Raw genomic sequence first — 21004 nt, 5'->3', positions numbered from 1 at the left:
TGTTTACAAGGGAATAAGAACCTGTGAGTGCCAGACCAGTGTGAGGACACATGGCCTGACACCTTCTATGGGGCACACACCTCCCTGTGCCGTGGCTTTACGACCAGTACAGCTGTGCTTGGGAAAGCCTTACCCTGTCAGAAGAGGTGGGGAAGCCTGTGGCCACTCTTCCCTGACATCAATGGCTATCTCCCCCATTATGCTCTTTTGCCTTTCTGGAGCACTGGCATCAGCCCCATGCTATGGTATTGGCAACCCAGACCCAATATATCACAACTAGGTGGCCTCCATCTCCCTTCTGTGGTCCCTGACACCAGCATCCTCATTGCTATCCACTCTCAACCTAGCAGAACAACAATGAAGCCAGGACAGCAGGAGGTCTCTGCCACCATTGCTGCAGGGAAGCCATGCTAGGCCTGGCAGGTCCAGGCCAAGATTCCTCAGGCTTTGCCAAGGCCCCTGGGAAGCCCCAGGCTGTGGTCCACATTCATCTGCTCGCCTTGGTGCTGACATGTTCTCTCACAAGGGAATACACAACTGCAGCTCTAAACAGGCACTCCGCCATTGTCTTTCTCACTCCTCCTTCGAGGCGTAAGCAAAGGGCAAGACAACCTCTAAGCCCTCGAGACTCCAGGCTCTGCCAGTGTTGGACTTTATAACTTGCAGGCATGGTCACCGCACTCCTGTCTCTTGTCTGTCCCTTTCTTAGTTTCCTGGGTCTCTATGACCCAGAGTTGGAGCAAACACCAGTAAAAAGCTTCCTTTGCCTGGCCAGCATGTGGGTCCCAGCTGGGTTTGCGGTGGAGCCCTAGAGGAGACCTCAGCAGGGGTGGGGCCTGACATGCCAACTCTGCAACAGGCACGGGGCTGAGAGGAGGGTGGGAGCCGGCCTGCTGAGTTTTATCTGCGAGCTCCTCAGACATATACAGAGGCAGTGCTGTGTGTACACTCCAGTCCCCCACGCCCCATCTGTCTCCCTACATGTCTAAACATTGAGGGTGCCAAGCGCCTGCTGCTCCACCTTCCTCCTCTTGCTCCTCCCTACTGCTGTCGGGAGCAGTGGAGGCTGCCACCCCAGGGGAGATAAGGGTAGCCAAGGATGAGTGGGACACCAGTCCAAGGACCACCGCTGGGCAGGAGTAAGGGACCCTCAGATCCCAGAGCAGGAATAGGGGACAGGGACTCTTTTAGGACAGCACATCCTGGAAAGCCAACGTGGGGCAATGCCTTACGAAAGAAGGTTTTGCATTTAAAGCCAGCTTTCTGGACACTGTCCCCTGCTAAGGGAGCAAAGCACTCCTCATTCTCACTGTTTCAGGCAAGCCTGATCAATCAGATGTGAGCCTGGGTTAGCAGCCAGCCTTTCTCCCACCCCGCTTTCACAACCCAGCTGCTCCCTATCCCCTACCCCCATCCCCACCCCTGCCCTTCTCCCAGCTACATCTCCCCCTGAACCTCATGATTTATAGCTTAGGCTGGCCAAGGTCTGAAGGCTCCCTCCACCAGCAACAGCTAACAAGACGAGGGCTGTCTGGTATGAGGACATGAAGGAGACCCTGAACAATTCGAGACAGGACAGCCTTCATAACATGCCAGCCCTGGGAACAAGAGAGAAGGGAGTGGAAGCCAAGACCCCCCCCCCCAAACACACACTTTCCCAGAGCTGAGAAAGTGGCAGTATCCTGAAGGTGTCATTTTCACCGATTCCCCTGGTTCACCGTGAAAACCTGAGCAGTGCAGATGGATGCAGGCTGTCCCCCTGAGCCATTCCCTGCATCAGCATCTAGTCCTACAGTGGAGACCCCTAGGAGGAAGACCAACGTGGAGCACACATCAGGCCTTCCTCCAGTGGAGGAAGCTCTTTCTGGTCTCCTCCACCCTCCAAGACAGCGGGAAACCCCCTGGCTTTTGTAGGTTTCCCAAGAGTATGAATGCAGATGGAGGGTCTGTTGTGGCTTACCATTTGCCTTCTTGCCCGCCAAGAGATACCCCATAGCTCTTTCCTACCCAGGCATTCCTGCGGATCCTAGTGACCTTCCAACTTTGAGATAGGAACATCAAAGAACACAAAGGAAGTGATCCCAGGGCCCAGGGGTGGTGCCAGTGTGTCACTAGCACCTGTCTCTCATACCTCCAGTGAGCACCACTCTGTCGTCCTGGTCGGGGCACGCCCGGAAGTGCAATGAGACAGCCAAGTCCTACTGTGTGAATGGAGGCGTGTGCTACTACATCGAAGGCATCAACCAACTCTCCTGCAAGTAAGTGACCGGCAGGGGTGGGCACAGGGCCAAGACTGGGGAAGACATGCTGGGGCAGAAGTGGAGGGCTCTAGAAAGAGTGAGCTCCAAGCTACTTGGAAGTGGTCCCCAGGGGGCACAGACAGGGTGACTTGCCCACTTTCTAGCCTTTTCCTGGACTCTAAAGATATGTAAGCTCTAAGGGGTGTGTGGACTCCTACAGACCCTATTTGCTAGGCCCCTATGACCCTGTCTCCTGATGCCCACCTCTTACCAACACTCTGCAGGGAGCTGGAGATACCAGTCTAAGGCACTGGGTGCTCTCTCTCTCTCTCTCTCTCTCTCTCTCTCTCTCTCTCTCTCTCTCTATCCTCTCCCTCCCTTCTTCCCTCTCTCCCTCCCTCCTTCTCTCTCTCCACCCTTTCTCTCTGTCTCTATCTCTGTCTCTCTCTGTCTCTGTCCCCTCCCCCATTTTGTCTTTCTTCCCCATCTCTAAGCAAGTCTCCAAATTTGTCCTGAGTGAACGAACACGCCCTGACTGATTCTTCTCCAGTAGAGATAAGCAGGGAAGTGCAGGACACAGGCTCCAGGGCCCTCTGCACCTGATGGTCCCACTCTTCTTGTCTAGAAACTGAGGAAAGAACTTAGGGAATGGGACCCAGAGCCCAGTGCTGGCCTTAGATCTGGTTTTCTTCCTGTCCTGTGACCAGAAGTGGCCAGTCCTGCCCTGAACATAGCTTGTGCCATTTTAACCCCAGGCCCTCTGTGTGGAGGGTGGGGGACTCCAGCAAGGATATGGGGTGGCACAGTGGAGAAGGTGGAGGTGGCCCCAGCAGGAAGCCCGAGGAGCTCAGAACTCAACTGCCATGCTGCATGCTGCAGCACTCGGGACTGTATGAAGCAGGCCACCAGAAATGGCTTTTCTGTCCCAGCAGGTCTGCTGGGTAATCCTCCTGCATGTGTGTGAAGATGCTGACACAAACTTGGGGAGCATGATTCTGGCCAGACCTTAAGGAGGAATAGGAAGGGGGTCTAGTCAACAACTTGGATTTCTCAAAGCAACCCATGCCAAGGGCCCCAGACTAGGTACAGAGCCGTCCCGTTCCCATGACATCTGGACAAAGGCAACAACAATGTTGCTAGTTCAGAAAGAGGGTTTTGACCAACTCCCCATACAAGAACCTCAGGCCTTCCTGCCTCTGTCCACCTCCCACCCCCAGGTCAGATCTTGCCCCTCTATCACTGGCTTGGCCTTTCTCATCCTGTGAACCTGCAGAGGAGACTGGGGTTTTTAAAGAATCCTGCACAAGCCGATAGGGTCCTCCCACTCAGAGAGCTTGGGTGGCACTGCCAGGCAGAACTGTGGCTCTGGCCCCGGCTGGCCTCCCTAATGGCTTCCTCCATGGTCCCACCCTTCACCTGATGTCACCCCTTCCCCACTCCTCCCTCCTGAACCCCTCAGGGAAGTTCCAAGAGCTACAACAGGTACTCAGGGAAACTGAAGCCTGGCGTCAGCTTCTAAGACACAGCCACACTAGCAGCTCAGGCCCCGGGAAACATCATGGCCTTGCAACTGCTCTGAGCTCTTTGGAATAGAGAGCCCAGAACGCCTCCCAGAGATGTCCTAGCCATGATTCTCCTTCCCCTCTGCCACACCAGGCCTCTCCTCCTCCCTAGTCCCTTAGACCCCTGAACCCCTCACAGAATCCAGAATTATCACTGAAGTCAACCCTGGCTGCAGGCAGGAAGACTCTGCCCCCCAAGACAGATACAAGGACAAAGCAGGTCCCAGAGCTCCAAGATGGAGTGCAGTATAAGAAAGGGAAGGTTAAGACAATGGCTGCCAGGGGATATGCCCTGCTACATTTGAAAAAGCAGGGAGAGGGGCCACAAGAGAGTGCCCTGTTTCCTCCACCCAGGGCAACTCGGTTTCAAACTTCCCCATCTTTGCCCCCCCTGGGACAGCCCCAGTCAAGGCCCCCTAACCTGCTTCCCTGAACCCCTTTGTCACATGCAAGGGAGAGGGACATCCCGGCTGGGACTGCAGTCCTTGGAGCTGTGCTGGAGAAGGGCAGGGGGAGGGGGCCGGGCAGAGCCCAGAGGCCATTCTGAGGGTGGGAAATGGGGCGGGAGGTGGGGCAGGCCTCTCGGGGTTCTGATGACACCTGAATGGGGTGAAAAGGAAAGAACTTAGGAACGGGACTCACGTCTACCATTTGTGCTGTTTGTTTCTTTTTATTTTGATTTTTTTGCATTTCCGCTTAGCTTGGATAATGAAACTACGCTGGTCAGTTTCATTCCAGTTTCTATAAAACTCAGTTTTCCCTCCTGGTTTTCTTACACTTGTTGCTGTGTATGGGTTCAGAGCACCCCCAGGGAGTGTTGGAAAGCAGGCAGGCACACTCCATAACCCTCTTGTTTTTCTGGAAGTCAGTGCCAAAAGAAAGTGTCACTGATACTGAATTTTGTTTTTGCTTTTGTTTTTGTTTTTTTTTTTTAAAGAAAACTTAAGGGGACTTGAAAATGGGGGTCCAAATCAAGGTGACTGTCTCCTGTCTGGGCCTCCTCTTGCCGTTTTCTCCTCTTCTCTCCGTGTGTTTGTTGAGCACGGTTGGTGCGTGACTCTTGGGGACTGGTTCAGGGGATGATGACAGAACAAGACTCTTTCCAGCCCTGTGCATATACCAGTGGCATGCCGCCCTCTCCCATCCGCTCATCTCCTTTATCCCCAGCTCCCCGCCCCGCCCCATCCCACCCCATCTGCCTGCTCATCCTCACTACATCTCCACCTGCCCTGTGAGCTCCGAGACCCTGGCTCCCTCCAGGGCCTGGGCCACAGCCTCATCCTTCATCCTTCCTTCTCCAGGTGAGGGCAGCACACATGGCATTATCCCCAGGCTACCAAAAGGAGAAACTGAGGCCCGGGAGGGGGGTGGGGAACAGGGACAGCAGAGGTCCTGACCTCTCTGCCACCCCAGATGTAGCCCGTGGGCTCTCCTCTCTGCCCTTCTCTCACCCTGCTCTTCTCCAGCCCCAGGTTCAGACCTTCTCAGAGTCAGAGGTGACGCCTATAGGAAGGTCTAGGAAGGCTGCAGCCTGCTGCCCCTTCTGACCCATCCCTATTCCCCCGAACTTCTGAAAGTCATCCTGTTTGAGTGGGAGCCAAAGCCACCACACCCAATACAGACTCCTTTCATGTTGATAAAAGGAGACATCTGGCTCCTACTACAGTGGTCTGGCTCTAAGGCAGAAAGGCCAAAGGCCCTGCTTATACCTAGAACCTTCTCTGAGGAAGCCTGAGTCTCCACACACAGGACTGCAGAGAGGATTAGGAGTATCCAAGATCCACTAAAGGAACTAATGCCCCAAAGGATAACACTGGCTATCAGTCCTTCCCCACCCTGACAACCCTATCCCCTAAGGCCTTTTCTTTATCTATGAAGAAGGAGCACCCCTCTCTCAGACAGGTGCAAGGCTAACACCAGAACGTTGCACGAATACCATTGCACACTTGCGTTGTACATCAGTCAGTGGCACCACCTAGAAGTCAGGAACCCTGAGCCAGCAGTCAGACTAGTTCAGGCTGAGTGTGGGACAGGGACACAGGGGACTACTTACAATTGTCACTGTTCTTCAAGACTCATGGTACAGCAGCCCTAATGTCAAATAAGTTTCTTTAACCCTTCTTGCCCCTTCACTCAACTGTCCTCTTTTACACACACACACACACACACACACACACACACACACACACTTGCATACATGGTTTCCCTGACTCTAAGAGCCCAGCTAGTGGCAGACAATGGACACAGTCAAGCCTGTTCCTTTCCTGTTACTTTGTAGAATCCAAGAATCATTTCAACTTCTGGGTCTTTATCCTCTACTCCCAAAGGGGCTTCTGTTTGAAAAAAATCACTCCCCTCACTTCTAATCCCCCACATGAGAGCCCAAGAGTCAAGAAAGAAGAGCTGAACCTGGCTGGAGTCAGGTGGGAGCCTTGGCCACTTCCTCCATTTCCTGGGCTAAAGTGACTAGGGACAAGGGCCAGGGATCAGAGAGATTGCCCACCTTCAACAATTGTACTTCCCAGCCAGACCTTCAAATGTATGTACTCCATGCTCCACCACCACAATGTCCAGGTCTCCCTCCTTCCCCAACCAGAGAGATACCACAGGCCTAAAGAAACTCTCCAGTGAGAAGTCCACAAGCCACTGCTGTTCCCTATTCCTCTAGACTAAAGGCCATAGGGTTTTCATGGTTATCTATCATAGCCAATGGCTGATGCCTAACTATAAGGCCAAGGGCTCTCTTACTATGATCAGTAGAAGGCTAAGGCAGAGAATTCTCACCTAAGGAATTCTGGGTTGACTAATGTTGCACAGTAACCTGGTACTGAGGGGCTTCCCTAGTTCCTAAAGGACTGCAGGCCAGGGCAACAAGAGACCTGTTTCTGAAGAAATTCATGCATAAGGGTCAGCTCAAGCTGTGTCTGTGAGCTTCTCCCTAGGTGACTAGCTTCCTGGGGTTCAGAAGAGAGCACAGGACTGGGCATGTCTCCTAGAAACCTACTTAACTGGGACTTGCTTAAGGGGAGAGGTGGCAGCCAGAGAACAGAAGGAAGTGTACCTTGAGGGTATGACAGGGTCAGGGAGAAGGGGGTGGGTGAGTGATCCAGGCCGGAGCCAGGATAAAGTCAGGTCACAGTGGAAGAACAGGTCCCAGGGCAGGCAGGCCAAGGCTGGCTTCCAGCCGGCTCCTGTACATACAAAACAGGGTCCCCCGTTATGCTGCTCCAACCTCCTCCTGAACCAGCATCAGGAAGGCAGCTGTGAGACGCTAGCAACTCTGCTTGTCCCCCAGCTTCCTGGCTCCCCAGTTAGCTTTCCTCACTTCTACTACCTTAGGGCAGGCAACCTTCTTCAAAGTATAGCCTCTAAAAAGTGCCTTCCTGTTCCCAGCCAGCCAGAGCTATAGCATGAGGCCCTGTCTCAAAATACACAAACCAAACTTCCTAGGTCAAATAAGTTTGTATAGTTCAGTTATTATCTCCTAAGCTAATGAAGACTGCCATTCTACAGGAGTCCTGGGGGTGGAGTTCCCAAACATACTGGGCCACAGATCTCTGAGAGAACAGATCAAATAACTCCCTTTGGTCCTGAGCACACAGTGTGAGAACAGCCTAGCAGAATTCTACTTTGAGTTTTCTGGGAGCTGTTCCATAGAGAAGGAAACCTGCCCAGAGTCCTGGAGAGAATCCTACAGAGCCAGGAGGAGTGACACCAGGAACTTGTATCCCATAATAAGTCTGCCTGGCTGGCACCCGGAGGCTACAGTTCTGGCTTCCGAGGGCGCCAGGCAGGTAAGAAGAAAAGCTCCCCCAACCTATAGGACAGTTAGTCTTAATAAACCCCTGCCCTCCTCCCCACCCAACTTCCCTAACTCATCCTCCTCCCTGCCCCACCCTGCCTGCCCCATCCCCCACAGAGCCACATGGATTAAAGCGTCTGTAAGGAGATGACAGAGCCCTCCACCCAGCCCCCGGTTCCAGCCCCTTCAGCTACAAGTGTGACCCCCAGTGCCTGACTTGGTTTTCTCATTCATCCCTGCGCACTTTGATCTCTAACCTTAGCCTCGTGGATGATGCCGGTTTGTTCTGTGATTTTTCCCCTTTTCCTTCTCCAGATGTCCAAACGGATTCTTCGGACAGAGATGTTTGGAGAAACTGCCTTTGCGATTGTACATGCCAGATCCTAAGCAAAGTATGTTTGAAAATACAAACACAAGTCCCTGCTCCTTAGAAAGCTTCCGGGTGCAGTCCCCCAATGTAGGGCGTAGGGCCAGGGGTGTTGGTTGTTTTGATCTTTGGCTGTTATGTTTCGTTTCTCTTTCCTTTTTTTGTACTTTGGTTTGTTAGTTCTTTTGTTTTTGTTTTGCTTTGTTTTTTCATTTTTTTTTTTTTTGGCCTAATCCTTGGGTTTAAAGTTTAGGGCTACAGGTAAGGGGCAGAGTGGCAAGGCCAGTACAAATGGTAACCGTGGCGAGGAACCTAGCTGGCGCTGGCAGGAGCCCGTGCCGGGGTGTTGCAATGCCTGTGTCTTGCTATCCTGGCTCTCTCTTTCTGGTTTTCTTTCTTTTGGTAGGTGTCCTGTGGGATACACCGGGGACAGGTGTCAGCAGTTCGCAATGGTCAACTTCTCCAGTATGTTTCTTTCTTCTATTTCTCTTCTTCCCTGGTGATTGGCAGTCTCCTCGTGTGGGAGGGATGGGGCCTTACTTACCAGTCTTGGAGGGAACAGGGGTGTCCTGAGCTCCTCTCAGTCCTCGGTGCTTACCAGTAGCCTCTGCAGAGGAGACAACACACCCCTGTCTCCCCACCCACCCCATAAGTCACCTGTGTCACCTGAGAATAGCGACGATGTGGAATTCTCAGCAGTGGCAGGGCCATGTCCAGGCCTCTCCCCTCATCTGAAAGCAGGCAGCCTGCCAAATGTGGGAAGAGGCATTTGCAGGGCCCTCCCCTGCCTCTGAAGGCGTCTGAAGGCGTCAGGCTGCTGCAGAGCCAGGCAGTGAGCGTGTGCATGTTTTTTGGGGTATGTTTGAGAGAAGGGAAGGGGTTTCAAAAGTCTGCCTTCTGGTCTGGCCAGAATGGTTTGTGTTGGGGTTCTAGGACCAAGGCAGAGGGGAGATTGAGAGAGCAGGTCCCAGGGCAACGGTCTCCATGAACATTTCCAGAGGCATGTCTATGGCTACAAATGAGATGGACCAGGGGCAGCAGCAGATGCCAAGGGACTCAGGCGGAAACTGGTGACTCTTCCTAAGACTCCTCTAGTCTGAACACTATCCAGAACTCCATCTCCTTTCTTTCCTCCACACTGAGCCAGGGAGTGAGCCCTTCGTAGCCCAAAGGAGTGGATTGTTGTAATTAGGGCCTGGGAGCAGTTCCTTCAAGCACCACCAGGTGGAGGTGGAACAGAGTAATAAGCCCCTGGAAAGTGACTGACTTAGTTTGGGGTCCAGTGGTGTGTTGGCCTTCAAGATCATGTCACCCATCCCATCCTGCAGAGCGGACTAGGCCCCTGCTCCTTTTAGGGATGACATCTGAGTCCTGTGGGCAGTAAGGAGCCATAGAATAGAACCTAGGTGGTACTTGGATGTTGGGAAGGAAAACTCCATAAAATACCAAAGATGAAACCCAGGGGCCATTAGATAGCACATCCAGAAAAACAGTTTTAGAGTTTGGGTCTCAGGTGGAGAAGTGAATCCTCAAATTGTCCCCGGACCATAGGACAGAGCCCAGAAACATATCCACTGCCCTTGGAGAACATTTGGGCCTCAGCAGGTGAGAGCTGGTAGACCCAGAGAGTCACCTCTGTCCACAATATGAGAGGCAGCATTCTCTCCAGACCCCTCTATTTATAGTCACAGGCTATGGAGGAAGAGAGAATGAGAGCAGAATATGTGAGCAAGACATGTAGGCCTAATGAGCCAGATCCAGCCTGTGTGGAGAACTCTGGGGCAAGGCAAGCCTCAGGAGAGGACAGACAGGCAAAGGTGGACCAGGGAAGAGAGGCAGTGGGGGTCCTGTTCCTTTCCACCCTGGGCCGAGAGCCTCCACAGCTTAGGAAACTGTTCTGGACCGGCAGCCCTAGGTCAGAGAGCACTAGAGCCTCCAGGATGGGCTACTATGCAAAGCCCCTTGGCCAGTTCCCACACATCAGCCTTCAGCTTCTGTCTGCTGGGAGCCCAGAAGAAAGCCTGCAGATGGACTTCCCAGGCTTCGTGCCTGTGCCATCAGTACCGTGCAGGTGCCTTTACCTGGAGAATTCCCGTTCTTCACGTGCGCTCTACAAAGGCCTTTGATGTTCTAGAACATAATGAGTACAAAGATGTCATCCTGTGCCCCCTGAAGTGCTCAGCTGCCCATTCAGAAGTCCCGGGTGCCTAGATCCCTAGTCCTGGGTGCTATTTCCGTGCCCTGGATTTGTTCTCTCCTGTGCAGCATGAGGATAGGAGCATCTATACCTAGAAGGCAGCAGCGGGAGGAAATGGAGTTATGCATAAGAGAGCTCATCTAGGAGCCCGCCATTGTCACTGGAGGGCAACTTAGTATCTCTCCCAGCTACAAACTGTGAGGAGGAGGCAGGAAGAAAATTAGTCCTTGGAGGATGCTGCCCAGTGTGGCTGAGCAAAGCATCTGACCCTATCACCTACCCAGACCACCCTAAGACCAGGCCAGAGACTAAGAAAACAGCCTTTGACCCCAACAGCACTTTGAAGTTTCTCCCACTACAGGCCCTGCCCTCCTGAAAAGGAAAAGGGAAAGCAGACCCATCTGTACCCCACATGTGTATGATGACTACACTCAAACACACGCACACACACACACACACACACGCGTGCGCGCACACGCACACACACACACACACACACACACACACACACACACACACACAGAGCACAAGCTCACATCTGCACATACATCACTGCCTCCTCACCCAGGCACTTCACGACTGCAATTGGTTACATCTAAGACAATAAATTTGCATACATTCCCTAAAGCCTGGCCCTGCTGGAAATCCAACCTCCAATTTACTGGTCAATGTGGACATTTCTGGCCTGGTACTCAGTGCTTCCACCCCAACCTGGCTGAGCACCATGCAAGAAACATGAGCGGGAGAGTGCTCCCTTAACTACAACAGACAGAGCTGTAGACCCTCAGCATCTGTCCCCACACATCCCAGGAAGAAAGTCACCTACCAAGTGACTGCTAAACTCTCAGTTGCCTCACCAAGCATGCCAGCCACCACTGGCCCACCCTAACCAGGACCCCTGGGAGCTGCTGTTGGCATGGTTTGGTTCCTAGAAAAGTGTCCTGGAAGGAAATCCTCAGAGGGTTTTGAGAGGCTGATCTGCTTCTGCAGGTGGCCAGCATCCTCAGGAATAGCCAGAGAAGCCTGGGCAGGATCAGCCATAGCGTAGCCCCATGACCCCTCCAGTCTCCACTCTGCCTCCTGACTTCCTGCGTCGCCTGGAGAAAGTATCCTGGCCCTGTGGATAGACTTGAACAACTTTTTCTGAAAGTGAGCTGAGGACCAGCACTTAGAACCTATGAGGCTGGTCTGCTGTCTCTCAAGTGAGCCTGGCTGGACATCAAAAGCATGCTCCTGTGTGCTCCAAAGTCCTAGGCTCCAGCGTGCACTATCGGGAACTTCTCTGAGACTCTTTGACCCTTTGAGCCAGAGAGGACCCTGAGCTGCACTTAGGGCTTCAAGCAGTCAGAGCCAAACTGCAAACAACCAGATCTTCAACATCGCCCCAACTTCGGGGTGGAGGAATTGCAGAGGGTGTGTGTTAAGTGCTGGGGTGAGCACATCCTTGATGTCCTATACACAATACCAGTGGGGTCAGAACACCACGAACTTCTCGAGCTTCTTGGTGTCAGGACCTTCTTGGTTCCTAGCTCAGAGCCACCCACTCTCCTGCTCTTTCCAAATGCAGACTCCTCTGAAATCCCTTTCAGAAAGCACAAAGAGATGGGCCAGATAATGCTCCGATGCCCTTCCTCCAGAGCAGATGAGACGTCAAGGCCAATGCCACACCCTCACCAGCTCTGGGGAGCTGACCTGGCTGATATGAAAGTCAGTGAGGAAGTGTACCCAGGCAGATGTGAACAGGAGCCCTGGCACACACGTGTGCTGAACCTCCTGTTGGCCAGGCCTGCTCACATCTGCCTCTGTGCACAGGTGCTTTTGAAAGAGCAGATGCCATGGATCACCACATCCACATAGCAAGTTGGGGACGAAACAGAGCCCCGGGTCTGTGGAACAGAACAGGCTGTGCCTTAAATGGAAAGGCAAGCTCTTTAAAACGCCACTGAGACTTCTGGGCTCCCACCCAGACCTTCTCCCATTGGCCTGAATTGTTCTGAAACACAGCCAGGTTTTCAGACCTCCCAGGATCCCATGGCAAGGCCTGATCCTCCACCGCCACCACTGCAGCTGAGGGACTGAGACCTAGATGGCCTGGGCACCTCTTGGAGTCACCAACAATGGCAGAGCCGAGTCCTAGCCCAAGGCCCTTTTATTTAACCTGTGAACGTTGTAAGCATCCACCTTTCAAAGGCCTGAACTCACACATTCAGGTAACAGTCTCACTTCCAACACCGTAATTTGCCCACAGTGTAAGACATGTGCGTGCTGCACAAATGAACCCGCTCTTCCTTCGCTCCGAGTTGTAGGTGCTCTCCTGAGTGGTGAGATGGGTTTGGGTACCACAGCTCAACCCTAGGAACCCATGGTGTATAGGACGTCAGGGAGAGCAATGACGCTGTTTGGAGTCTCTTCCTCTCCCCATTGTCCCCTCTAAGACACCAAAACTCTGCACTCAGACTGCCAGGAGCTGTGCCAGGTCAGCTAGGCTTGTGGCACAAGGCACAAGACATGGGGCCCTAAACAGATGAAAAGGACCCCCCCATGAATAAGCTAGGAGTGGGGGCAGACTGACTTCAAGAGGACCTGGAGATGGAAGGTTGGAACTAGAACCAGAAGGAGGGGATCAGGCACTCCTCCTTGGACTCCACCTCACTCACCCTCTGCCCCTGGGGGACATCGCCAACTGACTCTTGCACCTGTGCCTTCTCCCTGGGTACTAACCACACTGCTCATCTCTAAAGCGCCTTCCCTGCCTGCCAATTCTAACATGTCCTCTCTCTAATGTTCTTGGGGCTCTCAGGTACTGGGGACCAGGGAGGGAGCTCGGGAGGCTGGGAGGGGACACTACTAACATGCTTTCACCTCGCAGGCTGGCTGCCCAGTGTTTGAAGAGTTCTGACCAACATTTTTTCTCTTTCTCTCTCCCCCTGCCCCTCTCACTCTCCTTCCTTCCGCACTACCAGAGCACCTTGGATTTGAATTAAAGGGTACGGAACCTGATTATTCCCATGCATCATCTGCACGGCCCCTCCCCACAGCCTCTGACACCAGGACTGAGGAATGTTAGGTTTCCCTTTCCCTCAAAGGGAAAGTTGATGATTCTGAAATTTTCCCTGGCTTCATCAGTTAGCAGCCCCTTCAGGGGAGGAGCCTGAAGGGACTTGCCAGTCAATAACCAAAGAAGGCATGGCTACCTGAAGGGCTGGTGTCTGCAGAAGCCCGGCTTGGGGAGCTATGCAGAGAGGCAACTTTTTCCATCTCACCTTGATCCTCTTTCCTTCCCAAGTCCATCGCTTCACAATCTGCACTAGGCTGAAAGCTGACAACTCCACATTTCCCTGTCTCTGCATTGTCTGTCCGCCAGACCCTGACATCTGCTTGAAGCTTTCACTCCTTCCATGATCTGTCCCTTCAGTGGCATGCTGTATGTGTGCATCTGGGCTAAACCACCAAGGATCTAACCTGCACCTACTCTTTCTCCTACCCCCAAGAAATTTACATGTGATTCGATATCCCCCGCATACCCCAGCCCCCACCCCACCCCCACCAAAGACACAAACACTGACCCTTTAGCCTCTGGAGGAGGCCTGTCTACCTGTCTGCAAGGGACTTTGAAGATTAGCATCTTAAGTTCTCTGGCTTGGTGCAAGGAGACTCCGAGTATCCAGATGTGTCTTAGCAATGGATGTGGTGGGCTCAGGATTGGTGGGAATGCTGTGGTAGTGGTGGCGTGGAACACCAGACGTGGTTCAGTGACTGTGTATATGGAGAGGCTTTTTCATGGTAGCCCTAGGGATATCCTAGCTCCCCTAGCACCTAGTCCCTATCAGTTGCTCTCGGTAGAAGGCAAAGCTCAAAGTCTGAATGTGTCTGTCTGGGTCTCGGGCTATAGGAGAGGAGGGTGGGGGCTGGGATTGTGGCATGGTGCACAGGAATGATCTGCCAGTATGTGTGGATGGAGGATGGGAATGTCTAGCTAGCAGGTGTCTCAGGGCAGGACTTGAGGATACAGAAAGGTTGTGGAATGTCTGTGTTTAAGCCCAGGACGTTTGGGGTTGAAACTGCCAGCACAGGGAGGTGAGTATGGGTATGAGTCTGTATGGGGGGATGCGCTTATTCGCCTACCCAGTAAGTATCCACTCACCACCAGAATTTGCTATACTTAGCCCCCCTACCCTCCTGGAACTGCATTCAAGAGGAGACAGCAACAAACAGGAAACACTGTTGACGGGCGATACAGGAGAAAAGAAAGTGAGCCCAGGGCTTGGTTTGGCCACAGTAGAGAGCTACTGTGACTAATGATCAAGAAAAGTTGGTCCTACATGGTGCATCTGGTAGCCAGTTCCCCAAACATCTGTGGAAGAGTATCGAAGGCAGGGGACAGGGCACATACAGGCTTGCTTTATTCGGTGGTCAGAGATGCTGCAGCTGGCTCCAAGCACAACAGGCCATGGATAAGATCCGAACAGAATGTGAAGCTGGGTAAATCAGGAGCCTTAGGGAGCCACTGGGCTTTATGCTTGCAATGAGAGGCTATATATGCATGTTTCTAAACAGGTTAGAATGAACTGCGTTGTTACTAGCTCTCTGTGAAGAGTAGGAATGAGTCAGAGTTAGAAGAAGCAGAACAGAAAGGCCTGCCAAAAGGTGACCATCTCTAGTTGAGGGAGCCCCCTCCTGGACTACAGGGGCAGCAGTGAAAATGCTCACTGTGAGGTCAGCTCCACCCCTCACTCGGAAAGCAGAGCTGAGATGACTTTTGGATGGACAGTGGAGGTGAGGAGAGAGGGAGAAACAGGAGAGAAGCCTCAGTCATGATATGGGCAAGTTGGTGTAGAGAGATACAGGCTAGTTTGGCTAGCTGGTAGTTTGGCTGGCCATGGCCCGAGAGCAGGGAGAAATCGTGGCAAGAGATGGAAATGGAGGATGAATACAGTCTGTATATAGTCTGTATATAGACAGAAAGTCCATCTAGACGATACATGCATGAATATCTGTGTGAAAGGCATGTCTGTGACTCTGTGTGAGCATCCAGAGGGTTTGTAGTTCTGAGGTTGCTGGTGAAATGACCTAAATATGAGGGATTGGAGACATTTCTCAGAGCTCTGCCAATCATGAAGGGCCCGCCTCTACTTATCACTGAGCTGGGAGCAGGGGAAGGGGGCAGTGCCAGTCAGCAGCTAGGGGTGGGGGGGTGGGCCATAGCCAGTGCTGTCACCTTTTCCTTGTCTTCCTCCTAGATTTCTGTTTTAGATGGGCAGAGATAGCCATACCAGGCACAGAAGGTAGACAGGACAGTTGGGCCCAGCCTCTCCCAGCTTGTAATAAAGATGGGACCTGTTCCTTGGCACAAGGACATTCCTAGATGCCAGGCTGTGCTGCCGCTGGTAGGCTTCTCACCAGCAGACAAGGTGCAGTGGGCCAAGGCACCACCCTGACCAGGCTGTGCAGTGGAGAAAGGCCTTTCTGCCCACACGCCGCTCTAGCCCCAGTCTGCTGTGTCCTTGCTCCTGGCCTAGCATCCCTCCTAAATCTGGTCTGACACCTTGTCATCAGCCCTTTGTAGGGAAGCTGGCATGCGTGAGGAAGGCCTTTGCCCTAGGTTTCTGTTCATTGCCATGAAGAAAGACTCTCTACAGGGCCACCATGGAGCAGGGCGGGGGGACTGGTCAAGGTGTTGCCTCGCCTCTTCTGTGACCTTGGAACTTCACCTCCTACTTCATCCCCTCCAATCTCCTCCATTTTCCATTCATGTGCATTGGGCAGGGATGGGTTTTAGGGGAGGTGGTGACCAGGTGTAGTGGGAATCTGAAGAAAGGCAAAGGCAGTCTGAGAACAGGTAAGGGGCGGGGTGGAAGGAGGCAGGCAGATCCTGTGCTGAGGGAGCCCGAGGCTTGGGAATAGGGAGGTTGTGTATACGCATCTCCATGGGCTCTGTTCCTGCTCTGCCCCCGCAGAGGCTGAGGAGCTGTACCAGAAGAGAGTCCTGACAATTACCGGCATCTGTGTGGCTCTGCTGGTCGTGGGCATCGTCTGTGTGGTCGCCTACTGCAAGACTAAGTGAGTGTTCCATGTTCAAGCCGAGAGCAGGCCAAGCCAGTGGGGGATGGCCTGCAATGTCTCTCTGAGGACAAACTTCCATCCTGTACCCCCCCATGCCCAGCATGAGTACCTACAGCCTCCTGTCCGCAACAGTCTCTAGGCCTTTGCAGCTGTAGCACCAAGGGGCAGACACAGGAAAAGTCTTGGTTCAAACCACACTCTGCCATCACCCATAGGACCGTGGGCAAATTGAGGATGTTCTCTAAATCCTACAGTGATTCACCTAGTAAGCACCTCAAGGACATCACAGTGGCCTCAGTGGAGCACCCAGCTTCCCTTTGCAGGCTCCTGGGGTAGATGGGGCAGAGGGTGCTGATGGATGAGAGGCCCTGTAGGGGCGAAGATGTACAGGGAAGGCCGCACAGTGGGTACCTCAACAACACTGTGCACACTCACACTGGGAGTACTACAGAGAGCACAGAGGAGAAGAGATTAGGCTATTCCAGGGCAGTTAGGGGCAGAACTAGGAAGGTCATGCAGAAGAGGGCAAATGCAGAGACAAGCCAGAGGGGGCAACCCAGACCCTCAGAGCAGAAAGCCAGGGTCAGGAAGATTGGGAAGAAGCTAAAGACATGAGAGCCAGAGGCCTCCATAAAACCTTGATGCCAACCTTCAGGCAGTATGAAGCCAATGAAGGCTGTAGAGTGGGGTGATGAGACATGGGCCTCTAAGTCTAGACTCCTGCTGTCCTACAGATGGATCTGAGGTCCTGCTAAGCTCATTTTGGATGGGCTCAGAAGCAGAAAGGCTGGGAAGTAAGGAGAGGATTAGGACTGGGCCCAAGAAAGTTGAGTCCATGAACTAAGGAAAAAGCCACCTGTTCTGACGCCCACAGCACTTACTCATTACCGAAGGCAACAAGTCTTCATCAGGCCTACCTATGACCAGAACATGACTAGGCACATGACCAGCGCCCCAAGCAAGTGGTAACAGAGCATTTTTTGTTTGGGGCTTTTTGTTGTGGTTTGGTTTGGTTTGACATAGGGTCTTACTATACAGCCCCGACTATCCTGCAATCCACAGAGCCCTCCTGACCTCCACTACATCGGGCCACCAAGATACATTTTTAAGTACCTATCCGCAGCTGGAGGGCAGAAGGGCTCTCCCTCAGAGGCAGCATTCAGGCTTAGTCCTAAGGAGAAAAGATATGAGAAGTCTGGAGTGTAGGGTGGGACAGAGGGCAGGACCAGAAACAAGCTGTCCCAGACAGCAGCAAGCTGGGTGGAGGGAGACAGCAAGAAACCAGCCTGGGGAGAAAAAAACAAGCCATCAGAGTGATATAATTACAGTTGTGTATGATAAAATAATTTACTGAGCATTTATTATGTGTCAGTATACAGAAGTCCCGCAGGCCTGGCTCCTGAATCACAGCATCCTAGTTTATTTTCTTTGGAAAACTTTACTCAAAGTGTCTAGCTCATTTACTTGTGTATTTACTATCGGCCTCCCCTACTGGCCCCCAGGCTGCATGAGGCACAGCCCATGTTTACCTCATCTGTTCCAAAGAAGTGTCTGGAACACAGTAAAAAAAAAAAAAAATCCAATAAACACTAAACGCATGAGGGAAGGAGGGGCTAGCACAGTGTGAGATCTTTATAGGCTTTTGATGGTCAGTGGTCTTTGGGTGGTAAGGGGTTCAATACTACAGATGGGGGAAGCAAAACATCTTCATGCAATTCCAGAACTTGCCCAGGGTCTCACAGTACAGGGCAATGGCGGGATTCCATGCACTGCCCAGCCTCCCTGAAGGGATAGCCGGGGAACTCCATCCTTTAGGGTCGACATGCTAGGCTCACCTATCCTTCCCCTGTGCAGAAAACAGAGGAGGCAAATGCATCACCATCTCCGGCAGAACATGTGTCCGGCCCACCAGAACCGAAGCCTGGCCAATGGGCCCAGCCACCCTCGGCTGGACCCTGAGGAGATCCAGATGGCAGATGTGAGTGGTGTTCCCAGACCAGCCCCTCTTAGCTCTTGCTGGACAGCCACCTTCTTGGGCTGCAAGGACGGGCCAGGGTGGATGCCAGACCAGCCCTGTGTGCTAGCCACTGCCTCAGTGGGGATCTGGCCATTTCCATAAGAAAGAATGGGTGGGGTGTTGATTGTCTGGGGCCATCACTGACCTCCTGATCTCATCCAGTGGGTCACCCCTTAACTAGAGGTCCGTGCTTATCATTGCCCTCCCTACCAGGAAGGGGAGCCTATCTAGTCTTTGTCACTAACTCCTCCCAACTTTCTGTCTGTCCTAGTACATTTCCAAAAATGTGCCAGCTACAGACCATGTGATCCGGAGGGAAGCTGAGACCACATTTTCTGGGAGCCACTCCTGTTCACCCTCTCACCACTGTTCCACAGCCACACCCACCTCCAGCCACAGGTAAGCAGCACCAGGGCCCACAGAACCATGTTCATTCCTGTATGTGTCGGTCAGTCATCCACAGCCTGCTGATCTCTTCTCTTGTATTTGCAAACTGACCACAGTCCACCTGACTCTCCAAGACTGGGGCAACCTGTCCACTCGAGCACAGTGGTTCCTATAGCTGGAAAAATGACAGGGCTGGTTCCTCTTCCCATAGAAGAGACCCATGCAATAGTCAGAGCCCCTGCATATTGGCCAATGAGGCTGGGATCCTGAGAAATGGCTAAAGAACATGGGGATAGAAGTGTCCCAGCTGGAAGACCTTGGTGGTGGGGGCAGGGGTAGGGGAGCGTCTATGCATGGCAGCACAGCAACCACAGTTCTCCCACTATCAGGATTGAACATCTGTGATGCTCCACACCAATGCAGAGTGGAGGGGACAGTGAGCTAAGGGAGTCACAGATCAGACAAAGAACCCAGGGCAGCAGAGTTGCCATGGGACCACATACTGCAATAGGACAGCCTACCCTTCCCAGCCTATCGACTCACTCCCATCTGCTTTTCCCAGACATGAGAGCCACACGTGGAGCTTGGAACGTTCGGAGAGCCTGACCTCGGATTCCCAGTCAGGCATCATGCTATCATCAGTGGGCACCAGCAAGTGCAACAGCCCAGCATGTGTGGAGGCACGGGCACGGAGGGCAGCAGCCTACAGCCAGGAGGAGCGACGCAGGGCTGCCATGCCACCCTACCACGACTCCATAGACTCGCTGCGTGACTCCCCACACAGTGAGAGGTCAGTGTCTACCCCTTCACTGGACTCCACCTTGGCTAGAAAGCTGGCACCACCAACCCAAACAAGGTCCCAGAAAGTTAAGTGGTCTCCTAGGATTAGAATTGCAGATGGCTCAGTAGATCCTGGCTGGTTTGTGGCATTAGGGAACATTAATAACCAATAACCATACTGAAGCATTAGGGACAAATAAGGCTGTTGCACACACCCAGGACCCAAGGTTGGCCTATTCTCAGCATCACCTAAAGCCCCCATATCACAAGAGAAACAGAGAGACACCTCGACCAAGTGGACCAGACGGTAGGGAAAGGGTCATTTTCAAGACCACTGACCTGCAGGAAGGGCATGAGCCAAGAATGATCTCAGGGCCTATTAGCATCAGCAGCCAGGCCCCAGTACCTAAGGTATTGCTGGCTTCCAGAGATGTTGATAATGGGAAAACCAGGAAATTCTCCCCCACCCCCAGGCTGGCAAGATTGCTTAGTGGCAAATGAATGAGCTTGCCCACCAAGCCTGGTGACCTAAATTTAATTCCTAGAATCTACAGGATGGAAGGAGAGAGCCAACTCCCACAGGTTGTCCTCTGACCTCCATACACATGCTATGTCAGGCACACACATACACACACACACACACACACACACACACACACACACACAGACACACACAAGGTGACGAAGCCCCGTTCTTCCCTAACTCCACAGCAGGAATCCCAGGAGCTGGCCCCTTCCTGATCGGCTTTGTAGAGGCTGTTAGGTAAGCAAAGTCTGTGAGAGGAAAGCAGAGGAAGGCACACCACAGGCAAGACAGGCTCCAGGACAGCTCGGAGCAAATTCTACTTCTGACTCAACCAACTCTATGCCAAGACTGGGATGATCAAGCATGCAGAGATGGCCCTTCTGACTTACTCTACAGGAGCCACAACCTAGGGATAAACCACTGACACCTTCTGCAGTTTTCAAAAGTATTATAGACACCACACTAGGGCAGAGAAACCTGGTCCAAATACAGACTCCAAGATTTCCCCCTCTGAGTCCAGCTCCACTCTCTGAATGATCTGGGGTGGGTACTTCAAATTTGTCCCTTCTGTGTAGATAGGGGGAAACAATTTCTGCCGCACATGGGGCTGGAAAAGGCCCCAGGATAGTGCACAATGCTCTGCCTCACTCATACCTGTCTCTGTTGTCATCGGCACTAGATGGTGGGAAGAAATAGACAGGGAGATGGGGAAGGGATGCTTTCTAGGAGAAATACCTGAGCATGCTTACGAGAAACAGGATGGACTATGGGAGCAGTGGAGCTCAGCAGGCAGGCTGGGGACACAGAGATGGACCAAGAGGCCTTGCCTTCTGCTCACTTGGGAGGAAGAGCCTGGGTAGATAAATAGGAAGGCCTTCCTTAGCAGAGCTGTTTTGGTTGGTTGGCTGGCTGGTTGGTTGGTTAGTTGGTTGGTTGGTTGGTTGGTTGGTTGGTTGGTTGGTTGGTCTGGGGTGAAGGTAGGGGTATTTTGTTTTGTTTGCCCTGAGAATTTCCTAGAGTGAAAGTCAGACTCCAAGGTGGTGGCATGACCAGAGAATCTGTC

At 52.7% G+C, this 21004-nt stretch overlaps 1 protein-coding gene across 9 annotated transcripts in view; it reads left to right on the top strand.

Moving 5' to 3' along the window:
* Positions 1 to 21004, top strand: part of Nrg2 (neuregulin 2) — a 181961-nt gene that overhangs the window by 155788 nt on the left and 5169 nt on the right. For 2 of the 9 annotated variants that reach the window (XM_063277501.1, XM_063277503.1), the window contains exons 4-10: positions 2138 to 2258; positions 8378 to 8436; positions 13132 to 13155; positions 16126 to 16228; positions 18086 to 18209; positions 18520 to 18647; positions 19198 to 19425. In XM_063277501.1, coding sequence (XP_063133571.1) covers positions 2138 to 2258; positions 8378 to 8436; positions 13132 to 13155; positions 16126 to 16228; positions 18086 to 18209; positions 18520 to 18647; positions 19198 to 19425 — 787 coding nt within the window. Of the gene's footprint in view, positions 1 to 2137; positions 2259 to 7919; positions 7997 to 8377; positions 8437 to 13131; positions 13156 to 16125; positions 16229 to 18085; positions 18210 to 18519; positions 18648 to 19197; positions 19426 to 21004 lie in introns of those variants that run through there. The other 7 variants (NM_001136151.2, XM_063277504.1, XM_063277505.1 and 4 more) reach the window with 6 other exon arrangements.

This window comes from Rattus norvegicus, chromosome 18 (genome assembly GCF_036323735.1).
Source record: "Rattus norvegicus strain BN/NHsdMcwi chromosome 18, GRCr8, whole genome shotgun sequence".
In the NCBI taxonomy this organism is placed as follows: domain Eukaryota; kingdom Metazoa; phylum Chordata; class Mammalia; order Rodentia; family Muridae; genus Rattus; species Rattus norvegicus.
Note: the sequence above shows the minus strand (reverse complement) of the source record. Positions and strands in the feature narration are given on the sequence as shown.